The sequence below is a fragment of the Squalius cephalus genome, assembly GCF_949319135.1.
Source record: "Squalius cephalus genome assembly, chromosome: 16".
In the NCBI taxonomy this organism is placed as follows: domain Eukaryota; kingdom Metazoa; phylum Chordata; class Actinopteri; order Cypriniformes; family Leuciscidae; genus Squalius; species Squalius cephalus.
The window spans coordinates 28792253-28816292 of NC_137137.1; the positions used below are offsets into that span (position 1 = coordinate 28792253).

The 24040-nt window shown below is 36.8% G+C and overlaps 1 protein-coding gene across 1 annotated transcript in view; it reads left to right on the forward strand.

Moving 5' to 3' along the window:
• Positions 1-24040, forward strand: part of arhgef16 (Rho guanine nucleotide exchange factor (GEF) 16) — a 25257-nt gene continuing 1217 nt past the window's right edge. The window contains exons 1-13 of the mRNA XM_079896416.1: positions 1-374; positions 2366-2959; positions 4453-4504; positions 6140-6300; positions 6502-6558; positions 10391-10551; positions 16013-16165; positions 16288-16417; positions 17775-17849; positions 18338-18430; positions 20235-20389; positions 23440-23589; positions 23940-24007. Coding sequence (XP_079752542.1) covers positions 2459-2959; positions 4453-4504; positions 6140-6300; positions 6502-6558; positions 10391-10551; positions 16013-16165; positions 16288-16417; positions 17775-17849; positions 18338-18430; positions 20235-20389; positions 23440-23589; positions 23940-24007 — 1756 coding nt within the window. The 5' untranslated portion in view covers positions 1-374; positions 2366-2458. The remainder of the gene's footprint in view (positions 375-2365; positions 2960-4452; positions 4505-6139; positions 6301-6501; positions 6559-10390; positions 10552-16012; positions 16166-16287; positions 16418-17774; positions 17850-18337; positions 18431-20234; positions 20390-23439; positions 23590-23939; positions 24008-24040) is intronic.

Here is a 24040-nt window from a genome sequence, read left to right on the forward strand (position 1 = left end):
GATGGCGCAATGAGCATCTTTACCGTTGAAGTACGTTACTGGAAAACCAGTAGATTATAAAATAGATATAACAATAAATTAAACACATATTCGGTCTGGTCTTAAGTGCTCAAATCAATATCTCATTTGTACGAAAAGAAGAATACGTTTTCAAGTGGCTGCAAAGTGTGAGAGTTTGAGGAAGTATAAACTCAATCACCGGTGGGTGTTTCTCGGCTCACCTGGAGTGACGTGTTGCGTTGTAATACAGAGACGGCGTAGGAATGTGTTGAAGGTCTGCTAAAAATATATATAATATGTTCTGGGTCCGTGCAGGCAGGGAAATCTGACATCTTCACACTTTTTAAAAGCACAGTGCATGTGAAATTAGCCGGGTAAGTCCAGCCATTATTTATGTATGACCTTTAAACAGACTGAAAGTGCTGTTGTTTTGATAAAGTCTGTCCGGGTTGAGTTGAGTTCTTTATCCAGGTGACTGCGATCAGTAATGTGTGTTAAAATATTGCCACCGTGTCTATATAGTTTTATCCAACGTTATGCTATATGTCAAAACGTCTCTAAAGAACAAAGTTCAGCCAGACTAACAGTTTGGACTTTTTATTACATTTTGAAATATTATAGCGTATCTATTTCGACCCCACGTGCCATTAACACAGGCTACTTGATACGTCAGTCTGTACAATAAATGTTTTTTGTTTGTTTTTTGTTGGCAAATGGCATCTATGGTTCCTTTAACATCCATGGAAGCTCTGAAAAGATCTTCAGATCAATTATAGTATTGAGAAAAACAAAAAATGCTTCATCTTCACACTGAATAAAAGAAAAGTTCAAATAATGTTCACTGAAAGGTTCTTCTATGACATTGCTGTGAAAAGCACCTTTTTGAACCTTTATTTTTGAGTGTAAATGGCTACTGAACTAATTCTGTTGCCCAAGTGGCATAATTGTTTGTTTATGTGAGGCTATTATGCAAGGCTTTTACAAATGTCTCCCATGATTTATGATTGCACCTGTTTCCGTGATCAAGGGACATTCCAAACAGATGTGAGACAGGGTTCCTGGAAAAAAAAAAACAGACAGTGTTATTAGCGGCAGTGGCAGTATCACGCTTTGGCAATGCTGAAACATGTATATAAAATAAATAATTAAAACAGATATACATGCATCATATTTTTCTTATTTGCAATGCACAAGAACAGGGAGACTTAGACTGTGAACTAAGATTTAAAATAAAACCCACACTGGTGTGGCATATAACTGAAAGACATGTCTATTGCTTAATTCTCATTTCTCATCATAAAATGTTATATTTGATACTTTTTTTTAAGTTTTAAAAGAAAATTAGTATTCAGTAATCGATTTAAATCACTGACACTATCGGAAGAGAACAACATTTGGACTGAATTGAGCTGGAGAATGACCCAAATTTTGCAACATTGACACTGTTTTGAACTTAATTGAATTAACAATGAACTGAATAATGACCCTTTTACCTTTTGTAGAGCTGCTTTATAGCTGAAATTTAATTAGTTTCATAATTGATGGATTTTATAACATTAACACTGTTATTTTCCTGTTTATTAATGTGACGCTGCTTTGAAACAATCTTTATTGTTTAAAGCGCTATATAAATAAATGTGACTTGACTTTATATGTATATATTGTGTGTTTATGGTAGTATTTATGATATTGTTTAAAATGTATGCTGATTTATCTCTATAATATAAATAATGTCTAAAAAAAGACTTATGTAATATTGGTTTATTTTGTTATCGGAGTGAAAAGCTAGATATGTTGCTGCATTAGGCTAACTTTAGATGGTATTTAGTATAAGCAAAATCTAGTTCATAATAACATTTCCTTTCACTTCATTAAGTACTTTGTTGAATGAAAAAGGGTGGTGAATAGGCATTAGTTGCATCACTTTACATTGTTAACAGGAAAGTGATGCGTTTTCGGTTGTTGTTCAGCTGAAGTCAGTTCAGTGTTAATTCAGTTCTGTTGTAAAGATCATCAATTATTCAATTAATTAATTTCATCTATAAAGCAGTTCTGCAAAAAAAAAAAAAAAAAAAAAAAAGTCATCCAGCTCAGTTCAGTTCTCATACAACAGCGTCAGTACAGTCAGATCAATCATTTTTGATGAATATTAAGTGTCCCCAAATAAGCAAGCCAGGGGCGACAGTGGCAATGACCTAAACTCCATCAGGTGACAGAATGGAGAAAAAACCTTGGGAGAAACCAGGCTCAGTCGGGGGGCCAGTTCTCCTCTGGCCAACGAACAAACAAGGTGTCATTATGATTCAGGCAGCATCATAAGTCAGAATTCAGATCAGCCACCAACAATCTATCTCTGTTGTAACAGGTTTTGGCAGTGATCTGCTGTGGACCCCAAGCTGATGTTCTATAAGTGAAAAACACTTTCAACCAGCCAAACAGGAAACCAAGTAAAGGTGCCATGTCTCACAGAAAATCTGATGGCACCATGGGTGACAAGTCTCTTCTTGTTCCGGGGAGCTATTTCAGCTCAGCCCTTACGCTGGACCAGCCGCCAGGACGCTCGGCTTCGAGCATCGACCTGTCCACTGTCAGTTCACCAGAAGATGAGAGGAGAACTGTAGTGCTCAGCACCCAGAGTAATGCAGCTCGGAAGCTGGGCACTCAACAGCTCATTCCCAAGAACCTGGCTGTGACTAGCCGGCCAAAAAACCGCCACCACACGACCGTGGTGACGCTGCCTGTCTCCCTGCAGGCCACGGATATCTCCTGGGAGGACTATGACAGCGATGCAGGTGATGGGTTTTCACTGAGGAGAAACCGCAGGAATCAGTCGTACCGTGCTGCAGTCACCAGTTTGAATATTGATGCTTTGCCAAGCGAACTCCAAACAGAAACGCTGACACTGGTCAGTGAAGCGAAGGCGGCCAACCAAAAGCAAGCACACAAATCGGGACGCAAGGCAAGTGTCTTGTTCTCGGATTATTATGTTATTAAACCACTTGGATGCTTCTGAATTTATGTAGTTTGTTGAATTCACAACAGAGCTTTTCACACTGCACTTAACCCTGGGTTATCGTCGTTCTAAACACCGCTTTTAACACCGGGTAAAGGAACGTTTCACACTTGTAATTTAGAAGCGGGGTTAGCATAGCTTTTTACAAACTTGTACAGTGTGATACTATCCGACGTTAGAATGTTACATCTAGACGCTTGGCAACAAACAACCAATCGCATGCCTCATATTCACGTGCTTTGGACAGTCACGGAAACACTGCGCTTTGTATTTAAACGGGAGATTAAAGGCCCACTGAAGTGCCCTTGAAAGCGCAGCTTTGTATGATGCATTGACGTAATTTCCAATGAAACAGGAAGCTAAGGCGGGACATATTGAAAGGCTCCTCCCCCTTTATAAATATCCAATAGCGTTTAGTTTACCTCACAGACTGCAATGGAACCATGGATGGAAGTGAATCCGAGCGCTGATGATACGTTTGATTCAATAGTAGAGGTGTGAATAAATTCTAGCCATTTCATTCCTAAGTAATGTACAGTTGGAAAACAGAATAAAAATCGAGGGTTTGAGCAACTGAACACACTTCTTCAACCCATACTGCTCTGTGACGTGTCAACGGTCGCTTTGGCCCGGTGGTATTTATAGTATAGGGGGCGGAGCTTTAGATTCTCATGAGCATTTGATTGGACAGAAGATGTGATGAGAAGCTGAATCTGATATCATAAAAATCCGTGATCATTTTAGCGGAAGTGAGAGACTGTACGTTTTGAATGCTTATATCTCCTAAATGTGTATTTTGTCATTGTTTTGGAACACACCAGCTTATTCATAACCTTAAGACTATCCTATTCATACTAAAAGCTGAAAAACTAAAATTATTTCAAGGGGCCTTTAAGTGTTTGAGAGGAAACACGACAGTTGGAGTGAAAAAGAGACAGTTTTAGTTTTCAAGTCCATTCAGTCGTTTTTCAAATCAGTGAACTAGAAATATGCAAATAAGGACATTAAACCAGGGTTTAGGATTGTACAGTGTGAAACAGCATCTTATGAATCCCCAGGATTAACCCTAGGTAAATTATGATCAGTGTGAAACGTGAAGCAAGATAGCCCAGGATTCAGTTTACAATGACCCAGGGTTACCTAATTCAAGTGTAAAAAGCACTAATCAAACTCAGTTTTATACAGGATTACAGCAATGTTAAATATAGCTTTCCACTTTATGCTGCTCTGTCAGTAAAGGCAACAAATATTCTCTGTCCTCATTCAAACCATTAGAAGAGTTTATGTAATTCCATGGAATGTCATCAATTTAGATAAGACAAACTAAGAATGCTAATTATTCCCAAGTAATCAAATATCAAAGAAACTTTTACATTTTTAAGCATGCAGAGATCAAGTTTTTTTTATATCACATTCTCATATGCTGTCTTTCCTCACAGAAAACATTGGGGAGGATCAGGAACAGGAAGCATGCTGGCTCATTTAAAGATGGTTTGTTTTTCGCTGTTGTTCCCTAGACATCGGTTCTCAACTCATTTTTGTATCTTGTATGTATTTAACATACCTGATTCAGATCATTAGTTTGGTAGGAAAGAGGGTCCCACTTTATATTAGGTGTCTTTAACTACTGTGTACTAACATTTAAACTAACCATTTGGTACAATGCACTTATATATTTACTTATATTACTTAAAAAAAAATAATACTGCAATTAAATCTGTAATTAATTTCAGTAATTGCATCTATAATTACACTGTTGACCCTTCTCCTACCTCTTAATCCACCCTTAAACCTATTCATACCACCAAACCTGCAGCAAACATGTTTTGCAATACAACATGAACACAATAAGTACATTGTACTTAAGTTTTGATGTAAGTACATAGTAGTTAGAGACGCCTAATATAAAGTGTGACCGGAAAGAGCTCCATGAATTGAACTGAGTGTGTCAAATAAGGGAAACATACAAAATGTGCACAGCAGTGGGTCACCAAGAGAACCACTGTAAGCATATGCAAAGTGATGTTGTCAAAACAACATTCTAATTTGCCTGGATGGAACTTTCACTTTCTACTTCATTTTGTGTCACTATTGTACCTATAAATGCAGTCTGACTTTCGAGAAATTAGATTTTGGTTTGAAAACAGATCAATAAAATGAGCTGGAATGTTACTCCCTAAGGGATTGTTGTACAACTTTTAACTGTTCTTCTTACAGTTTTTTACAATCGCTAGGACACATTTCTCAATACTTGGGTCACTTTTTCAAAACTCTTCACAAAGTTCTCCTAACCAACTTTCAACCTGGCACCACAGTTAATCTCAATTAAAATGCACTAAAACTATACCAAAACACCAAAAACATACATGTCTCAAATCAACTCTGACCTAAAAACACTAACAACAGGTAGCATTACACAATGTTTTCTTTTGTAAAACAAGAAATGACACTCTACTGTTTAGAATTCACTGCAGTGTCACATAGCCCGTGTTTACTGTACAAAATGATTGTTTATTTTTAGATGCTAATGAAATTGAAAGACTAACACCTGTGTAGGTTCAGATACATATAATTGTTCTGGTAGTGTTTTATTTTTTAGATTCAGAAAACATTTCAATATGTTATTACTGTATAAATGTAGCAAATTGCTGTCTTATTCAATTTTGTATTATGTTATGTTTTGAACGTTAGTTTAACAGTTTTGAAAAGAGTATGTAAACGTGCAAATTGGCCTTGTAGTATATAGAGTTTTGCCGTAGGTTGTGTCTAAGTGAGAAATGTGAATTCAGTAATTTAAATGAAGTCATTGAATGCATTTTGTGCCAAAGCAATGATAAATAATCCACAGTTTAGCCCTTTAGACTGATGTTGTGTTTCACTGTGTAAAGAAGAGTTGTGACCCAAGTATTGAGAAATGTGTCCTAACGATCGTAAAAACTGTAATATTTGTTGTGATTTATAAGATAAAATGAAAACCAGATATCAACATATTTTGACATTGCATTTTCTTCAGTACTGAAGGCTTGAATTTACTAGTGCTTGTCAAAGCCACCCCTTTCCCCCAAAAAACAGGAGACGCTGAGCTGAACTACAGCAAGTTGTAAGTTGTGCATTGTTCTCTCATAGATCCGCGCTTTTACCAGGAAATAAGGGAGCGAGGTCTGAACGCCAATAACCTGAGCACTGAGGATGATGAGTTCACACCGACCGAGCCACCAGAGGAGGATCAGGGCATTGTGGTGAAGAACTACAGGGCAGCGTACATGACATGGAGTCAACTACAACAGGTGATGAGGGTCAAATGCTGTTGAAAAGGTCACTCGGTTTTGATCAAGCTGTGGTTGAAACCTCTGTGAAGGGAGAAAATGTTGTGGCTGTGAAATACTGCCAGTAACACGACATTTAGACTTAATCTATAAATATATATATATATAGGCTTGTATAAGAGTTGCTGATTCCTAATTAGTATTGTCTTATTTCAAACTTAGGTGAAGGATTTGGGCATTTTGGATATCATCTCTCCTGAAGAACGCAAAAGACAAGAAGTGAGTCTTAGCATGTTCACTGGTGTTTTTGATGTAAAAAATGAAACCAATATAAATCATATCAGAACTTTTGCACCTTTAATGCAAAAATGACAAACTATGCAATGCCACTGAAACCAAAGTGACAAATTTCAGACAAAATAAACTCGAAATAACTAACTGCACACCCCTGAACTAATACCTAGTTGAAGCACCCTTTGATTTTATTACAGTCTATTTGGATAGGACTCTATTAGCTTGGCTCATCTTGACTTGGGAATATTTCTTTGCAACAATGTTTGGTTACACTTTATTTTAAGGTTGACGCAGTTACCTTACGGAGTTATATAAATTAACTACATGTAATTACTATAGTTAGGGTATGGTTTAGGGTTAGGATTAGTTACTTGTAATTGTGCATTTACTGTTATTACTGTAGTAAGTACATGTAGGAAAGTGTAACTACGTCACCTTAAAATAAAGTGTTACCCAACTTTCAGATCTGATAAAGTGCATCTGTTCAGGTCACCCCACAGATTTTCTACAAGTCAAGCCAAGTCATCTTCATCTTAACATTGTCATCTTAACAATGTAGATTGTTTCAAAGCAGCTTTACAGAGATAAACGTATCATTTAAGGTAAGATTGTTTTGGCTTTATAGCGGTTCTTTAATAAAGTTATTTTCCAGCTAAAGTTAGTTTTGATTGATTCGCTTCCGTCGCAACGATCATTTGTTATTAAATTAGGGGCCGCTAAGACGACACCATTCTCTCTACACAGACTTTAAAAGCGAACCTGTGAGAAACGCTGATGGCGTTCACATGTGCATTAAGAATTGGTTCTATAGTTAAGTGCGTTTGAATATATGTGCGCAGGTTTGTAATTCCCTACAAACCAAGCCTAAACAAAGTACTGGTGTTTCCTTATAGTTTTGATACAGAATTTTATTTTATTTTATCAATTACAGGATTCTGGTCTGGTCTCTGGCTGGGGCCATTCCAAAACATTAATCTTTCTTTGCTGTAGCCATTCTTTTGTTGATTTAGATCTGTTTTGGATCATTGTCATGATGAAAGGTGAAAGTTCTCTTGATTTTCATCTTTCTAGCAGATGCCAAAATCGACTGGTACTTGGAGCTATTAATGATTCCCTCCACCTTTACTAAAGCCTCAGTTCCATCTTAAAGGATTAGTTCACTTCAGAATTAAACTTTCCTGATAATTTACTCATCCCCACGTCATCCAAGATGTTCATGTCTTTCTTTCTTCATGTGGAAAAAAATTAAGGTTTTTGAGGAACACATTCCAGGATTTTTCTCCATATAGTGGACTTCAATGGGGTACAACAGGTTGAAGGTCCAAATTGCAGTTTCAATGCAGCTTCAAAGGCTCTACATGATCCCAGCTGAGGAAAAAGGGTCTTATCAAGCGAAACAATCCTTGAACCTTGAAATGGTTCCTTGCCACTGTTGCCTTTGGCTTGCTCAGTTGGGGATATTTAATTTAATTTAATCAATCAATAATACTATTGATCAGCCTTACCAAACGTGGACGTTTTTTCCACTAGGAACAAACCTTGTTGTGTTATTTTGATTTAATACTGTGAAGCTGCTTTGATACAATCTGTATTGTGAAAAGTGCTATACAAATATACTTGACTTGACTTGACAATCGGTCATTTAAAGAAAAAACAAAAGAAAAAACATTTATATAGTTTTTAACCACAAATCTTGCACTAGGTCTGCAATGCGCCACGCATTACGTAATCACATTGAAAGGTCAAACGGATGATTTTGAAGTTGGAGGAGAAAATGAGATGGAGTTTTTCGCCCTACCCTACATTTTCTGCTTGCGTCAGGTTACCGCCTGAGCTTTCCAACATGATTACGTAATACGTTGAGTCGTGGACGTGCAAGACGAGTATTTGTGTATGTATGTATGTATGTATGTATGTATATGTATGTGTGTATATATATATATATATATATATATATATATATATATATATATATATATATATATATATATATATATATATATATATATATATATATATATATATGATAGATATAGATATATATTAGGGCTGTCAAACGATTAATCGCATCCAAAATAAAAGTTTGTGTTTACATAATATATGTGTGTGTATGGAGTATAATTATTTTCTATATATAAATGCACACACATGCATATATATTTAAGAAAAATGTTATTTCTATATAACATTATTTCCTTGTTATTTATATATAAAATATTTATATATAATATAAATTATATATAATATAAATATATATACACAGTATATACATGCAAATATTTCTTAAATATATACATGCATGTGTGTGTATTTATATATAGAAAATAATTATACACCGTACACACACATATATTATGTAAAAACAAACTTGGATGCGATTAATCGCGATTAATCGTTTGACACCCCTTTTATATATATATATATTTACTTACTTACGTTTTGCTAGATAAGACCCTTATTCTTCGACTGGGATCATGTTGAGCCCTTTGAAGCTGCATTGAAACTACAATTTGGACCTTCAACCCGATGATAACCGTTGAAATCCACTATATGAAGAAAAATCCTGGAATGTTTTCCTCAAAAACCTTAATTTCTTTTCGACTGAAGAAAGAAAGACATGAATATCTTGGATGACGTGGGGGTGAGTAAATTATCAGGAAATTTTCATTCTGAAGTGAACTAATCCTTTAAGAAAAGCAGCCCCAAAACATGCTGCCAGCACCATGCATCACCGTGGGTATGGTGGTGTTTTGCTGATGTGCTGTTGTTTTTGCCCCAAACATACCTTTTACAATATTCAAAAATATCAATCTATGTTTTATTAGAGCATAAAACATGTTTCCATGTAGTTTTGGGGAGACTTAATAAAGGTTTTTGCAAAGTTGGATGTAGCACAATTTGGATGTTTCCATTTGACACACCCAGTTCAGTTCATTAAGAGCTCCACCAATGAGCCAATCGTCGGTTCAGGTGTGTTAAATCCAAAAGATGCACTGTTTGGTGTCCTCAGGAAACATGAATGAGAAAGACCAATCTAATAAAATGACAAGTTATCAGTGTATCCAAATATATTTTGGCCCAATATGACGAGCACTAGTAAATGAAGTCCTTTCATATAGTCATCATCAGATGGCTGTTGTATATGAGTGTACTCACATGGCTGTGTAAATACTAAAGTTCACTTTGTGCACTCCACACAGACACACCCAGACACCTGACTCTTACCTGCTCCTTTGTTCCACCTGCTGCCTTCAATGAGGCTGTCTTGTGTATTTTCATGGAAAAGCCATTCATTCCTAAAGCTTTTAGGCCATGAACTTTCATCTTCTCTTATAAAACATGTTTTAGTGAATAAAACAAGTCTCTTCAGGAGGGTAAAAGAAACATAGTTCTTAGTACTGCATATGATATTGTCTCAACATATGGTTCAGGTCATCCTTCAATAAGTCTGTGTGATTTTGTTATCCAGTGGGTGGAGATCATTTGGTCTGGCACTTAGAAAAACACACTTCTCCTTAACCCACACGACCTGAAGTGCATTCAAGTTCACACCACAACTGGGGTGGAACACGTTACGTGCCAAATATTAATTGTTTAAATAACTAACTTCATGTGCACATTAGCACATTCTTAAGTCTTGGACAACCATAGACAAGTGGGGATTGTTTTCTTCCTTTATGTCTTTAAAGAGATTCAAAGGAATTCAGTGGAGGCTGCCAAAACCTATTCCTAAAATACCTATTCCTAAAATACCTATTCAGTATTTTGTAATACCTGTGTATTAAATCATTCATATTGTGTCTCTGTATTTGTGCAGGCCATCTTTGAAATCATCACATCAGAATTTTCCTACCAGCACAGTTTAAGCATCCTGGTGCGTCATTTTAAGGACAGCGCAGATTTGAAAAAGACCATGACAGCAACGGAACACCATCACCTGTTCTCTAACATATCGGTCATCCAGGAAGTCAGCAAACGGTATGAATATTCTTTTACCTTCTAAATTTTAATATGGATCAAATGGTACAAAGATCCTCTTATGTTCCAAATTCTAATATGGATTATGATATGATATCCTTTTATGGAGTTCTATAAACATCTGATTATAGAAAGTAGTAAAGGTTTTTAGAATATGCATGTCGAGAGATTTCTGTCATGGTGTGGTTTTTTTAAGAAGGGGGACCTGAGGGTGTGTTCCAACTACAGGGGGATCACACTTCTCAGCCTCCCTGGGAAAGTCTATGCCAGGGTACTGGAGAGGAGAATACGGCCGATAGTAGAACCTCGGATTCAGGAGGAACAGTGTGGTTTTCGTTCGGGCCGTGGAACACTGGACCAGCTCTATACCCTCTACAGGGTGCTGGAGGGTTCATGGGAGTTTGCCCAACCAGTCCACATGTGCTTTGTGGATTTGGAGAAGGCATTCGACTGTGTCCCTCGCGGCGGCCTGTGGAGGGTGCTTCGGGAGTATGGGGTCCGGGGTCCTTTGCTAAGGGCTGTCCGGTCCCTGTACGACCGAAGCAGGAGCTTGGTTCGCATTGCCGGCAGTAAGTCAGACTTGTTTTGGACTCCGGCAGGGCTGCCCTTTGTCGCCGGTTCTGTTCATAATTTTTATGGACAGAATTTCTAGGCGCAGCCAGGGGCCGGAGGGTGTCAGGTTTGGTGACAACACGATTTCATCTCTGCTCTTTGCGGATGATGTTGTCGTGTTGGCCTCATCAAATCAGGACCTTCAGCATGCACTGGGACGGTTTGCAGCCGAGTGTGAAGCGGCTGGGATGAGAATCAGCACCTCCAAATCCGAGGCCATGGTCCTCAGTCGGAAAAGGGTGGCTTGCCCACTTCAGGTTGGTGGAGAGTTCCTGCCTCAAGTGGAGGAGTTTCAGTATCTTGGGGTTTTGTTCACGAGTGAGGGAAGGATGGAACGGGAGATTGACAGACGGATCGGTGCAGCTTCTGCAGTAATGCGGTCGATGTACCGGTCTGTCGTGGTGAAGAAAGAGCTGAGCCGGAAGGCGAAGCTCTCGATTTACCGGTCAATCTACGTTCCTACTCTCACCTATGGTCATGAGCTTTGGGTCATGACCGAAAGGACAAGATCCCGGATACAGGCGGCCGGAATGAGCTTTCTCCTCAGGGTGGCTGGGCGATCCCTTAGAGATAGGGTGAGAAGCTCGGTCACTCGGGAGGAGCTCAGAGTAGAGCCGCTGCTCCTCCACATCGAGAGGGGTCAGCTGAGGTGGCTCGGGCATCTGTTTCGGATGCCTCCTGGACGCCTTCCCGGGAAGGTGTTCCAGGCGCGTCCCACTGGGTGGAGACCCCGGGGAAGACCTAGGTCACGCTGGAGAGACTATGTCTCGCGGCTGGCCTGGGAACGCCTCGGTGTCCCCCCGGAAGAGCTGGAGGAAGTGTCCAGGGAGAGGGAAGTCTGGGCATCTCTGCTTAGACTGCTGCCCCCGCGACCCGGTCCCGGATAAGCGGAGGAAGATGGATGGATGGTGTGGTTCGGTTTCTTAAATCTGATTTGATCATTTTCATTAGTGACAGTCAGACAATTGTTCTTGAGGTTCAAGTCAAATCATATATTATCTTACAAAGTTATCAGCCAAGTGGCCAATAATTCCATTTTATTTACTCAACACTTTAGTCATTTGGTCCTTAGAGAGTGCTAGTTTATATCACATATGGTTTGTTTCTTCTCATTTTAGGGTGGCATAAACATCTGTGATTATTTAAATTTCCCTAAAGTCTTTGAGCATGACAGCTTTAGATATGAAACGATAGTGTAACATTAATAGTGGAATTACTGGTTCAGCACATTTCTGAGGTTAATGACCTGTATTAGATCTGGCTCAGAAAGGTGCTGAACCAGTAATAAGAAAACTGGATGCAGGATCATGCAGGAGTTTCTAGCAGACCGGAGTGCAGTAAATGCACTGCTGGACGTGTTCAGACGTGCTAGTTGAACTGGTTAAGCAGCTTGCTGCTGCCTGGATTCATGTTTCTCAAAACAGGGTCTTTCACACATTTACAATGAAACTTTATACCCGTTTCCCCAGAAGCTGTGCATGTGTTCTGCTGTAAGCACTGAATGGTGTGGCTCTATAGGCTAAAGTAAAGTGGATGTAATCTATACTAAAGCTTTCGAAACATGTTGTGTCATGCAGTTTGGTGTTGTTTATGAAACAAGCACACTAAATTAGCTTGACTGTGGGAGGGATTCCTTCCAGTCTGGGAGTTGCCCTTAGAGCTAATAAAGAACAGACTTAAAATGTTCTGTTTGATATGCATATCTCACATATAGCTTAAATAAAATTGATCTTTGTATTACCTTTGTATTGTATTATTTAAGCTCGTTTTCCACCACAGAATAAAACATTTTAAAAGATAATTGCGACTTTATTTCTCAGTATTGTGAGATATAAAGTCAGAATTAAGAGATATAAACATGCAATTCTGAGAAAAAAAGTCCGAATTGCGAGTTTATTTCTCGCAATTGCGAGTTGATATCATGCAATTCTGACTTTCAACATTGATAATAATGAGAAATATTTCTTGAGCATCAAATCATCATATTAGAATGATTTCTGAAGAATCATGTGACACTGAAGACTCGCAATTGTGAGGAAAAAAAAGTCAGAATTGTGAGAAACAAGCTTCCATAGAAAATAGAGGCAAGTAACTGATGCGAAATGAAACCGTGTTAAGGTGACCCCAGCGGTTAAGCTAGTCTCTTCTAGTCTAAACAATCAAGTTAGTGTGGGTCTTGTGTGACACCCCAGTCAAAAGTTTTCTTGTTGTTTTTGTTTTCTGGTTTTCTTAATTTTTTTTATTATTTTCAACATTGGATGTCTTCAGTATTAATGTACAATCTATGAAAGAACATTCAGGAATTATGTAGCTTTGTTCTTGTCAAACCAGTCAAACCATATATTATCTTACAAACTTATCAGCCAAGTGGTCAATAATTCCATTTTATTTAAATACTTTATTTATTTAAATTTTCCTGAAGTCTTTGATCATGACAGCTTTATATTCAAAGCGATAGTGTAACGTTAAACTATCGTTTAGCTTTGATGACAGCTTGGCACACTAATGGCATTCTCTTATCAGATTTACAAGGTAGTCACCTGGAATGGTTTTCAATTCACAGGTGTGCCTTGTCAAGAGTTCATTTGTGACATTTCTTGCCTTCTTAATGTGTTCTATAGTCAATAGCTCTGTAAGTGCTACTACAACTAGAAATCCATATTATGGCAAGAAACACTCAGTAGAGAGAAAATAAAGAGAAAAGACAGTCCATTGTTACTTTAAGCAATGAAGGTCAATCAATCAGAAACATTTCATGAACTTTAAATGTATCCCCAAGTGCAGTCGCCAAAAACTATCTAACACTATGAAGAACCTGGCTCTCATGAGGACCGTCCCAGGAAAGGAAGACCAAGAGCTACTTCTGCAGAGGATAAGTTTATTAGAATTACCAGTTTAAGAAACCACCTCATTCACAGCACCTCAGATTACAGCCCACATAAAAGCTTCTCGGAGTTCATGTGGCAGACATATTTAAACATCCACTGTTCAGAGGAGACTGCGTGAGTCAGGCCTTCATGGTCGAATTCTGGCAAAGACACCATTACTTACTTTGGAAGAACAAGAAGTAGAAGAGACTTGTTGGGCCAAGAATCGACAGTGGAAAACTGTCCTTTGGTTTGATGAGTTTTTGATAGATGTAGAGAGGGTGAACGGATGGTTCCTGAATGTGTGGCTCCCACTGTGAAGTATGGAGTAGTAGGTGTGATGGTGTGGAGGTGCTTTGCTGGCTAACTTAACCAGGCTACCACAGCATTTTGCAGCGACATGCCATCCCATCTGGTTTGCGCTTAGTAGGGCCATCATTTGTTTTCCAACAGGACAGTGACCCCAAACACACCTCTAGGTTATGTAAGAGCTATTTGTCCAAGGAGAGTGATGGAGTGCTGCATCAGATGACCTGGCCTCCACAACCACCGATCTAAATCCAATTGAGATGTTTGGGATGAGTTGGACTGCAGAGTGAAGGGAAAGTACTCAACACCTCTGGGAACTGTTGAGAACTGGGATAGTTGGAAAACCATTCCAGGTGACAACCTCATAAGGCTTACAGAGAATGCCAAGACTATTCAAAGCGGTCATCAAAGCAAAAGATGGCTACTTTGAAGAATTGAAATTCTGGGTTATTTAACATCTCTTTGTGGACTATATAATTTCATTTTGTCATAATTTCAATGTCTTCAGTATTAATAATATACAATGTAAAAAAAAAACAAAAAAAAAAACACTGGTACTGTTGCAGAGTGCTTTCAGAGATTAGTCAAGGCAAGGATCCATGTGCTGGGGAACTTTATTAAAATAATAACAATAACAACCAAAGTATATACGAGAAAACCAGGGAGAAGAAAAGAGAACCTCAACGAAACATCCATCAAAGGACAACACCAGACAAGGAGCATAAGAAACACTCTTATGAACAATAAAACTAGTCAACAATAAAAAATAAAAATAAAACTACAAAGGACTACAAAACAGTGCAGAACAGGAAATAATATAAAAGACCACACAAGACCAGAGGAATGCAGGCTGGGGTCATGACAGTATATTTGAAGGGTCATTTAACCTTTAGAGTGAAAAAAAAAAAGAAAAAAAAAAATGTTCTATGGCTGATGCATCAGTCTTTCATGGCTTATATAGTATGATATAGGAAAATATGGAGCTCATACTTGGGGAGACCCCTCTGTTTAGAAGGCCCACTTTTGACTGCATCAAAGCTCTGTGGTTTTTTGTTCTGGGAGCAAAACATACAAATGCAATACAATGATGACTGAGAGATGTAGAAACCCTCATAAGCCTGATGTATCACATTTGATACTATCATTTTAACAGGATTTTCCTTAAAAAAACTAAAAATCATGTAGCGTAGCCTATGGATGATGTAAGCCTAACCTTGCTTCAGTCCAGTAAGTGTTGATCTTGAAATATTACTAAGAATATAAATTGTATCCTCATGTTACTTTATTAAAAGATCAGTAAAGAATTTAAAGTAAATAGATATGTTGCACCATGACCCGAATGTTGATGTTTTTACAATTGTACTAAAAGTTTCCCCTCACAACAAAACACACAGAGGGTGTGGAGTAGATAGTTACAAGTTGCTTTTGCGCCCCCTGGTGGTTTGGTTCGAGTTAGGCTGGTTATCCCCTCAAAACAGGTTTACATGCTAGTATTTTTTTATTTTTTTATTACCTAATAGAATTAGGAAATATTTATTTTATTTAGAAATAGAAATTAATTATTTACTTTTATTTTTAAATATGGTATTATTTAGATGTGGTTTGCAACACTTTGCATAGAATGACCCACATATCTTTACCAAACTCTCTACACCATATCTAATGTTTCTCAGGTTTTTTGAAGACCTGGAAAAGCGTCACCAAAGATACCCTGTGATTCAGGACATCAGTGATATAGTGCAGAATCATGCGACTCACCACTTTGAGCCGTATATTGTGTATTGTTCCAATGAGACTTTCCAGCAGAGAACGCTCCAGAAACTACTGTAAGTGCCAATACACACAATACAATATAAAATAAACAACAGATGCTAACATAGCAGTATAGATTGGAAAATAGTGTTTAGGTGGAATTCATTGTGGCCTGTGATGTATTTTTGTGTTTTAGGTCAAGCAACACTGCGTTTCGAGAGAGTTTGAAGCAGATTGAAGGCAGTGAAGAGTGTGGAGGTTTGCCCATGATCTCCTTCCTCATCTTACCCATGCAGAGAGTTACCCGTCTGCCACTTCTTTTGGATGTAAGAGACACGTTCCTCCTGTTACCAACAGCTTTATATGAGTTTATGAGTTTGGAAATTGGAATAAAATCTCGCTTTCTCTCTATTTCACTTTGCAAACAGCCAACAACAGAAGGTTGTTTGTGGCTAGTAAATAAACTAAAGATTGCATTATTGCAGTTATTTATTGCAGTTAGTTACTTATGGAATACACTACTGGTCAAAAGTTATAAATAAGATTTTAAATGTTTTTGAAAGAAGTATTTTATGCTCACCAAGGCTGCATTTATTTGATAAGAAATGCAGAAAAAAAAAAGTATATTGTTATTTGTAATTGTAAATATTGTTACATTTTTAAATAACCGTTTCCTTGAATATATTTTAAAGTGTTATTTTTTCCCTGTGTTGGCAAAGCTGAATTTTCCACAGCCATTACTCCAGTCTTCAGTGTCACATGGTCCTTCAAAAACCATTCTAATGTGCTTTTTTCTGAAATGGATTTATTATTATGGTGACACTTCATTAGTTAACATTAGTTAATGTATTAACTAACATGAACTAACAATGAGCAATACATTTGTTACTGTATTTGTTCATCTTTGTTAATGTTTGTTAATAAAAATACAGCTGTTCATTGTTTGTTCATGTTAGTTCACCAGTGCATTAACTGATGTTAACAAGATTTTAATAAAGTATTAATACATGTTGAAATGAACATCAACAAAGATTAATAATTGCTGTATAAGTGCAGTTCATTATTAGTTCATGCTAACTAATGTTAACTAATGAACCTTATTGTAAAGTGTTATTAATGTTTATCAACAGCTGCTTAATATTTTTAGGGAATGTGCTGTACTACCAATCAAAAGCTCATGAACTTTCTATTCATCAATAAATCCTGAAAAAAAAAAGAAAAAAAAAAAAAGTTTCACGGTTTCCCCAAAAGTATTAAACAGTAAAAACAGTGTTTTCAACATTGAGAAAAAAAAAAAAAAAAAAAAAAACATTTAAAAATGGTAATAATATTTCAAAATATTACTGTTTTTACTGTGTTTGATCAAATACATGTAGCTTTGGTGAGCAATTAAAAAACGATTTTATCTTAATTATTCCAAACTTAATTTACAATATGAATGATTTGTAAATGAGGAATCTAATGAATGCTTTATGTATTTTATCCTTCACGTGCTGCCACAGAGAATGATTTTGTTGGAAAAGCCTGTAGTAAACTGCTGGTGTTCATGTGCACTCATCTTGAAAGCAGCATGACACACTGCGGCAAACCTAGGGTACTTGTCATTTTCAAGTGAGCCTGAAGACCCTCAGAATTTGTATTGAACTTATGTGCTATTTTGTTTGTCTTTCCATATCTACACAGACCATCTGTCAGAAAACCCCACACGATAAAGCTGAATACTATGCTGCCCGTTGGGCTTTAAAAGCTATCAGTAAGGTATGGTGCTTCTCTCTATCCATCAACTTGGGATGTGAAAAAGTACACCTTTTCAAAATGTGCTAGGTGTCTGGACGTCTACTTCACAAGAGTAAAAGTTGGTTTAGAGTCACGTCCACAAGAGAAATAACCGAAGGTTTTGCTGTTCCAAAATAAATTTCAACAAAACCTCAGTGGTTGACAACTGATATATGCTATTGTTGAAGCCACAAGTTACAGAAGTACAGCTTACTTATTATATTACTTATATTTTCATAGGGGTGAATTCAGGTATATATATTTTCAGTCATCTCAATGGCAAAAAGTGTCCCAATCAACCTGAATTCACCCCTGTATAATAAAGTTGGTAGTCACTGTTGCACTTCCAGTTGCCTAAAATATGACAGTGCTCATGAGTGTTTCTCAGAAATGATTTAGTATCACAAACTGTGCTGTACTGAAGCAGTTTTCCATAGTTCTCAAGCTTTTTCTCTCTTTATTCCTGTCAGTTGGTGAAGAACTGTAATGATGGAGCACGGAGGATGGAGCGGACGGAGCAGATGTACACCATCCAGAAACAGATGGAGTTTGGCAAAATCAAGGTACATGTTTGCCCAGGTGGCTGATAAAGGACACATTAAAGAAAGTAATTCACTTTTCTGACCCAGTTGAGGCCTAGTTTTAGATATAAGGTTTTGCAGTAATGACGTATTCTTGCAGAGCATCACCCTGTTTCCCCCGACAAAAACCAAATAAGATTTTTCCATTGGCTTTTTTGGATTATTTCAGAAAATAAGGTCTGTGACTAACAAAATCTTATGATTCATACACTTTTTGTCTTGATAATCTTCACAAATGAACACAAATTTTATGAATTTTGAAGCACGTGCAGTCGTCAGAAGTCAAAAGTTAAACGTAGGTTAGTATAAACGAACTACGCCACGGTCGCATGACTTCCACGTCACCATCACTTCTGACAACTTTTTCATTCTTTGTTTAAAAACATTTCCCTAAAAATTTAAGTCAAGTCAACTTTATTTATATAGCGCTTTTTACAATACTGGTTGTATCAAAGTAGCTTTACAGTGATAACAGAATAATGCAAGAGTTTGTTTCGGCTGTACAGCGGATCTAGAAGAAAATAGCATCATAGTCTAGCTTAAGTCAATTCAGTGATGGTTCATTTTTGTTGAAAAAAGTTATTAATTTAGTTGATTTATATGTATAGCCGCTCTGGAGAAAACAGTGATGTCATCATCCAGTTCAACTCAGTTCGCATAATGGTGTCAGTACAGTCAGATCAATAATATTGTTGAATATTAAGTGTCCCAAACTAAGCAAGCCAAAGGTAACAGTGGCAAGGAACCAAAACTCAGGTGACAGATGACAGGTGACAGAATGGAATAATTTTTTTTGGGCACTTTTTAATATCAAGACAAGCAAAAGCTGTAAAAAATTACAAGAGGGTATAACTGATGTATTGTATATCATAGAATAAAACGTGAATATGTCTTGAGCTTGTGTTCACCACAGACCTTATTTCAAGCATTTTACCAAAAACCCATTCAAAAAAACCATTGACTTCAGGACGATGGAACCTGAAGTGATCAAATGCTCTTGTTTCCGAGTTTTGTCCTTCATTCTTTTGACTTTTGAGATTTTTTAAATATATAAAAACAATAAAACCTGGTCCTTTGCAACCATATTTCTGGTTAACCATAAATAATAGGACTTATTTCTGACTGAATAAATGGTAACACTAAAATAAGGTTCATTAGTTAACTACCTTAGTTAACATGAACTAAGAATCAACAATACTTCTACAGCATTTATTCATCTTAGTTAATGTTTATTTCAACATTTACTAATACATTATTAAAATTAAAAGTTGTATTTGTTAACATTAGTTAATGCACTGTGAACTAACAATGAATAGCTGCGTTTTTATTAACTTACATTAACTAGTTACTGTATTAGTTAATCTTTGTTAATGTATTAACTAACATGAATGACAATGATGAATACATTTGTTACTGTATTAGTTAATCTTTGTTAATAAAAATACAGCTGCTCATTGTTTGCTCATGTTAGTTAATACATTAACTAATGTTAACTATCGAACCTTGTTGTAACGTGTTACCAAATAAATTTAACATGGAAAAAATTGATTGATTCAATCTGCATCTGGAATTGATTGGATCATAAAAAGTGAACATTACATCCCAAGTTTTTGGAGGTAAAGGGTTGAAAAGAAAGAGTGAGATCGAAAGAAGTAAATTGGAGTTCAGGGATGTGTTTTAAGAAAGAAAGGATTATTCCTCGAACCTAAACTTTTTATTTAAAATCTTTGTCATACTGTTTTAATAATCCTGTAGTGTGTCTCTTACACTTCATGTATGTTTTTAGCCTTTCCCGTTAGTGTCGTCATCTCGCTGGCTAAAAAAGAGTGGTGAGCTGGCTGCGTACACTACTGATCTCAGCATTTTCAGGAAGGCTTTCAGCTACAAGAGCTTCTACCTGTTCCTCTTCAATGATGTGCTCATCGTCACAAAGAAAAAGAGGTCAGACCAGTGATGCCGTACAGTCCTTTACCAAATGACAACTTCATTCACTGTCCACTCACAGCACTCTTTTCAGTCATTAATTCTGGTGCTGACCACATTGTGTTTCTGAAGTAGTTACTGTGTTCATCAAGATACTTAGTCTGGGGCGATAGGAAGTTGTTCATAACATTGACGCACACAGAATTCAAACGTGGTTAATTGACACAGGACTGCTGAATCATTCAACATTAATGCAGTAAATGTGCACAAATGTGCATCAGTTTGAAATAATTCAACAGAAGTGTATCAGCGATTGTTTCTTACATGACCGATCCTGCACTGAAATCTGGGCTTGCAGAATTCAAGACCCCTTCCGTGTTGGTAAAAATATTTTGGATAATTTGCTAATACTTTCAGCTAGCAATAAGCTTAGACACCATTTCAATATCTTTAAGTTCATACTGCATACTTTTTACTAGAGCCCGACCGATATGGATTTTTGGGCGCCGATGCCGATACCGATAAAAAAAAGCCAGATACCGATATATCGGCCGATATTATTTATGTGTATATTATAATACAGTAGCAATATTATTTATGTGTATTATAGTACAGTAAGTTTGGACACACTTTACAATTGGTGTGTACAAACTTTTGATGGGTACTAGAGCCCGACCGATAAAGGATTTTGAAGGCCGATACCGGTACAAATATTTGTTGGTTTTAAAATCCGATATTCAGATATATCGGACGATATTTTTTATTTTTTTTCAGAAACGCGCAACAAAACATTAACAAATTTCCCTAACATTAGTTATTTGTAGTTATTTATGAGTTTTAATTAAAATAATATAATGCATTTTAAAAAGAAACTTGTTTCTTTTGCCACAACAGAACAGAGGAACATCAAAATATATTAAAGTTCTGATAAATAAAATGTATAAAAATACAAACTTAAGATTTTTTTTTAAGACTAAACGTTTAGTCCTTTGAACAAAAACAACAATTTCACATTCAAATTGACAACAAATTCAAATTGTCATAATTTACTCTCTCAAGTTGTTTTTTTCTTCTGTTGTAAATAAGTTATTTGGATGAATGTGGGTAACCAAACAGTTGATGTACCCCAGTGACTTCCAGTATATTTTTCTCCTTTGGAAGTCAATGGGGACCAGCTACTGTTTGGTTACCCACATTCTTCAAACTATTAATATTAGAAAAATATTAGAAGGAAATTAATACAGTTGGAACAACATTAGAGTGCCTGTAAATAATGAGATCATTTTTATTATTGGGTGAACTATCCCTTTAAGGACAAGCGGCAATGCGTTTACAATTGCTACTGTCTCTTTAAGAGCTGAGCACGACACGTCTAATGTACACGCATTTGACAAGCAGATTTTCTCTCAATTTTGCCTTCACTTTAGACAACCGACTTTATGTAAATCTTGTGTGTATTTAACAGTATTAGCACAATAATACTCGAAAGATAACTTAGTCCAGTATCCAGGCGCTGGTAGAAAGGCTTTTAGTGCATGTGAGCTTCACATGTACGCGCTGAGAAACGCACACGTTAGAACAGCGCATCAGCATTTAAAATTAAATGTTTAACCGACAAAGTATTAAAGCACATGCACATTATGAACTTTTGTGAACTGCAGTGTTAACATTTTATGTGAATATAGCCTACGTAGCGTTGTTCCGCTTCACTCTCGGCTTATTTAACCGCAGCAAAACTGGACATGAGTCACGAATTTTGTCATCCTTATTTGAGTTAAGAGAACTGATAGGGATGTTCTTTTAATTGTTATTCAAGCAATGCATGTCTCGTGAGTCGTGACCAACTCACCATGAACACACTTCACCGATGATCTCACTCGCGGTTCTCTCTGCCCGACTCTGGCTGGATCAGCAGGTTGCAGAATGTGTGGCGCGTTATACACGAGTGTTGCCAACAGGGACGGTGTAGAGTGCCCTCTGGTGGACAAACTATACAACGGCAACACTCATAACATGGTTGAAGGGTGTTTCGTCCGTTTTTATTTTATTTTTGAAATATTCATTTATCGGCCGTTATAAATGCCGATACCGATAGTTTTGAAAATGCCTAATATCGGCCGATAATATCGGCCTGCCGATATATCGGTCGGGCTCTACTTTTTACATGCTTCTTACTGCTGAGACACCATTTCAATATCTTTAAGTTCATACTGCATACTTTTTACATGCTTCTTACTGCTGAGAAATGCTATTTATTTATTTATTTATTTATTTATTTATTTATTTATTTATTTATTTATTTATTTATTAAAAACAGACTTTCATCTAGTCATTTCAAAATGTAAACATATAGCATATACAGTATTTGCCAAACGTAGACAGAACATCTCGATCCTTGCCACTTTCAGTTAATGGGGAGTAACTCGCATTAAAGGCTTAGAAAATTGTGGTCATTTACTCACCCTCATGTCATTCCAAATCCATAAGACTTTGGTTCATCTCTGAAACATCAGTTAATATATTATTAACAAAATCTGTAAGGTTTCTGTCCTTCCATTGAAAGTCCAAGTAACCAAAGATTTTAAGATCCTGAAAGGTCCTAAGGAGTCGTAAAGCGAATCCATGTGAATCGAGCAAGTCTTGTGAAGAGATAAGATCGCTTTAGATGATGAACAGATTTCATTTACTTTATGTGATGATGTTTGCTTTTTTTATATATAAATAAAAGCGTAAATTAAATCTGCTGATCATATAAAGCTATTGTACATCTCTTCACAAGACTTTGATTAATCCGTTCAATTCATATGGATTCATTTTACGCTGCCAAGTTTTGGTTACCGGTACCTGCACTGAGGGACAGAAACCTCTCAGGTTTCATTTAAAAAATATCTCAATTTGTGTTTCGAAGATTAACCGAAGTGTTATGGGTTTGGACCGACAGTAGGGAGAGTAGATGACACAATTTTTACATTCGGGTGAACTACCCCTTAAGGTTTATTTGCAGTGATATTATGGGCTGTTAGGGTTAGGTGGTGCTGGTATGTCAGTAACACTCCTTTTTCATTTAGTGAGGAGAGTTATGTTGTGTTGGACTATGCCACTGTGGAGAAGGTGGAGGTGGAAGAGGAAATCACAGACTCCAAACTCAATCTGAAGCTGATGATGAGTCCCAACAGCGAAGGCCGTTGTGAACAGATGATATTCGTTGCAGAAAGCAAGTAAGTTATCAATAGCTGTTTCCATCCACCTGTTTTTATGTGACTTTTGGGTTAAAGTTTTAAACATGGTGATGATCTGAAGACTCTAGAAATTTGTGCATCAAAAAGTCTTATAGGGTTAAACACAACATGAAACTAATGTAATATCACTTAGTGAATGTGTGTGTAAGGCTATCTATGCATGACTATTTTTTCAAAACCATATTAACCAGGTAATTATACTGAAAAATAACTTTTTCACCAGGATTACTGTAATCTAAATATTAGATCATAATATTTTGTTTTTGCCCTATATACTTGTATTGTAAGTGTCAGATTGATTCAGATTATTCCTCTGAAATGTATTGTAGGCTGGACAGAGCTCGATGGGTCACAGGACTCAGTGATGTCAAACAAAGCAACAGCATTGCTAATGATGGTGAGTCTGATCATTGAATGTAATTTGTCATAA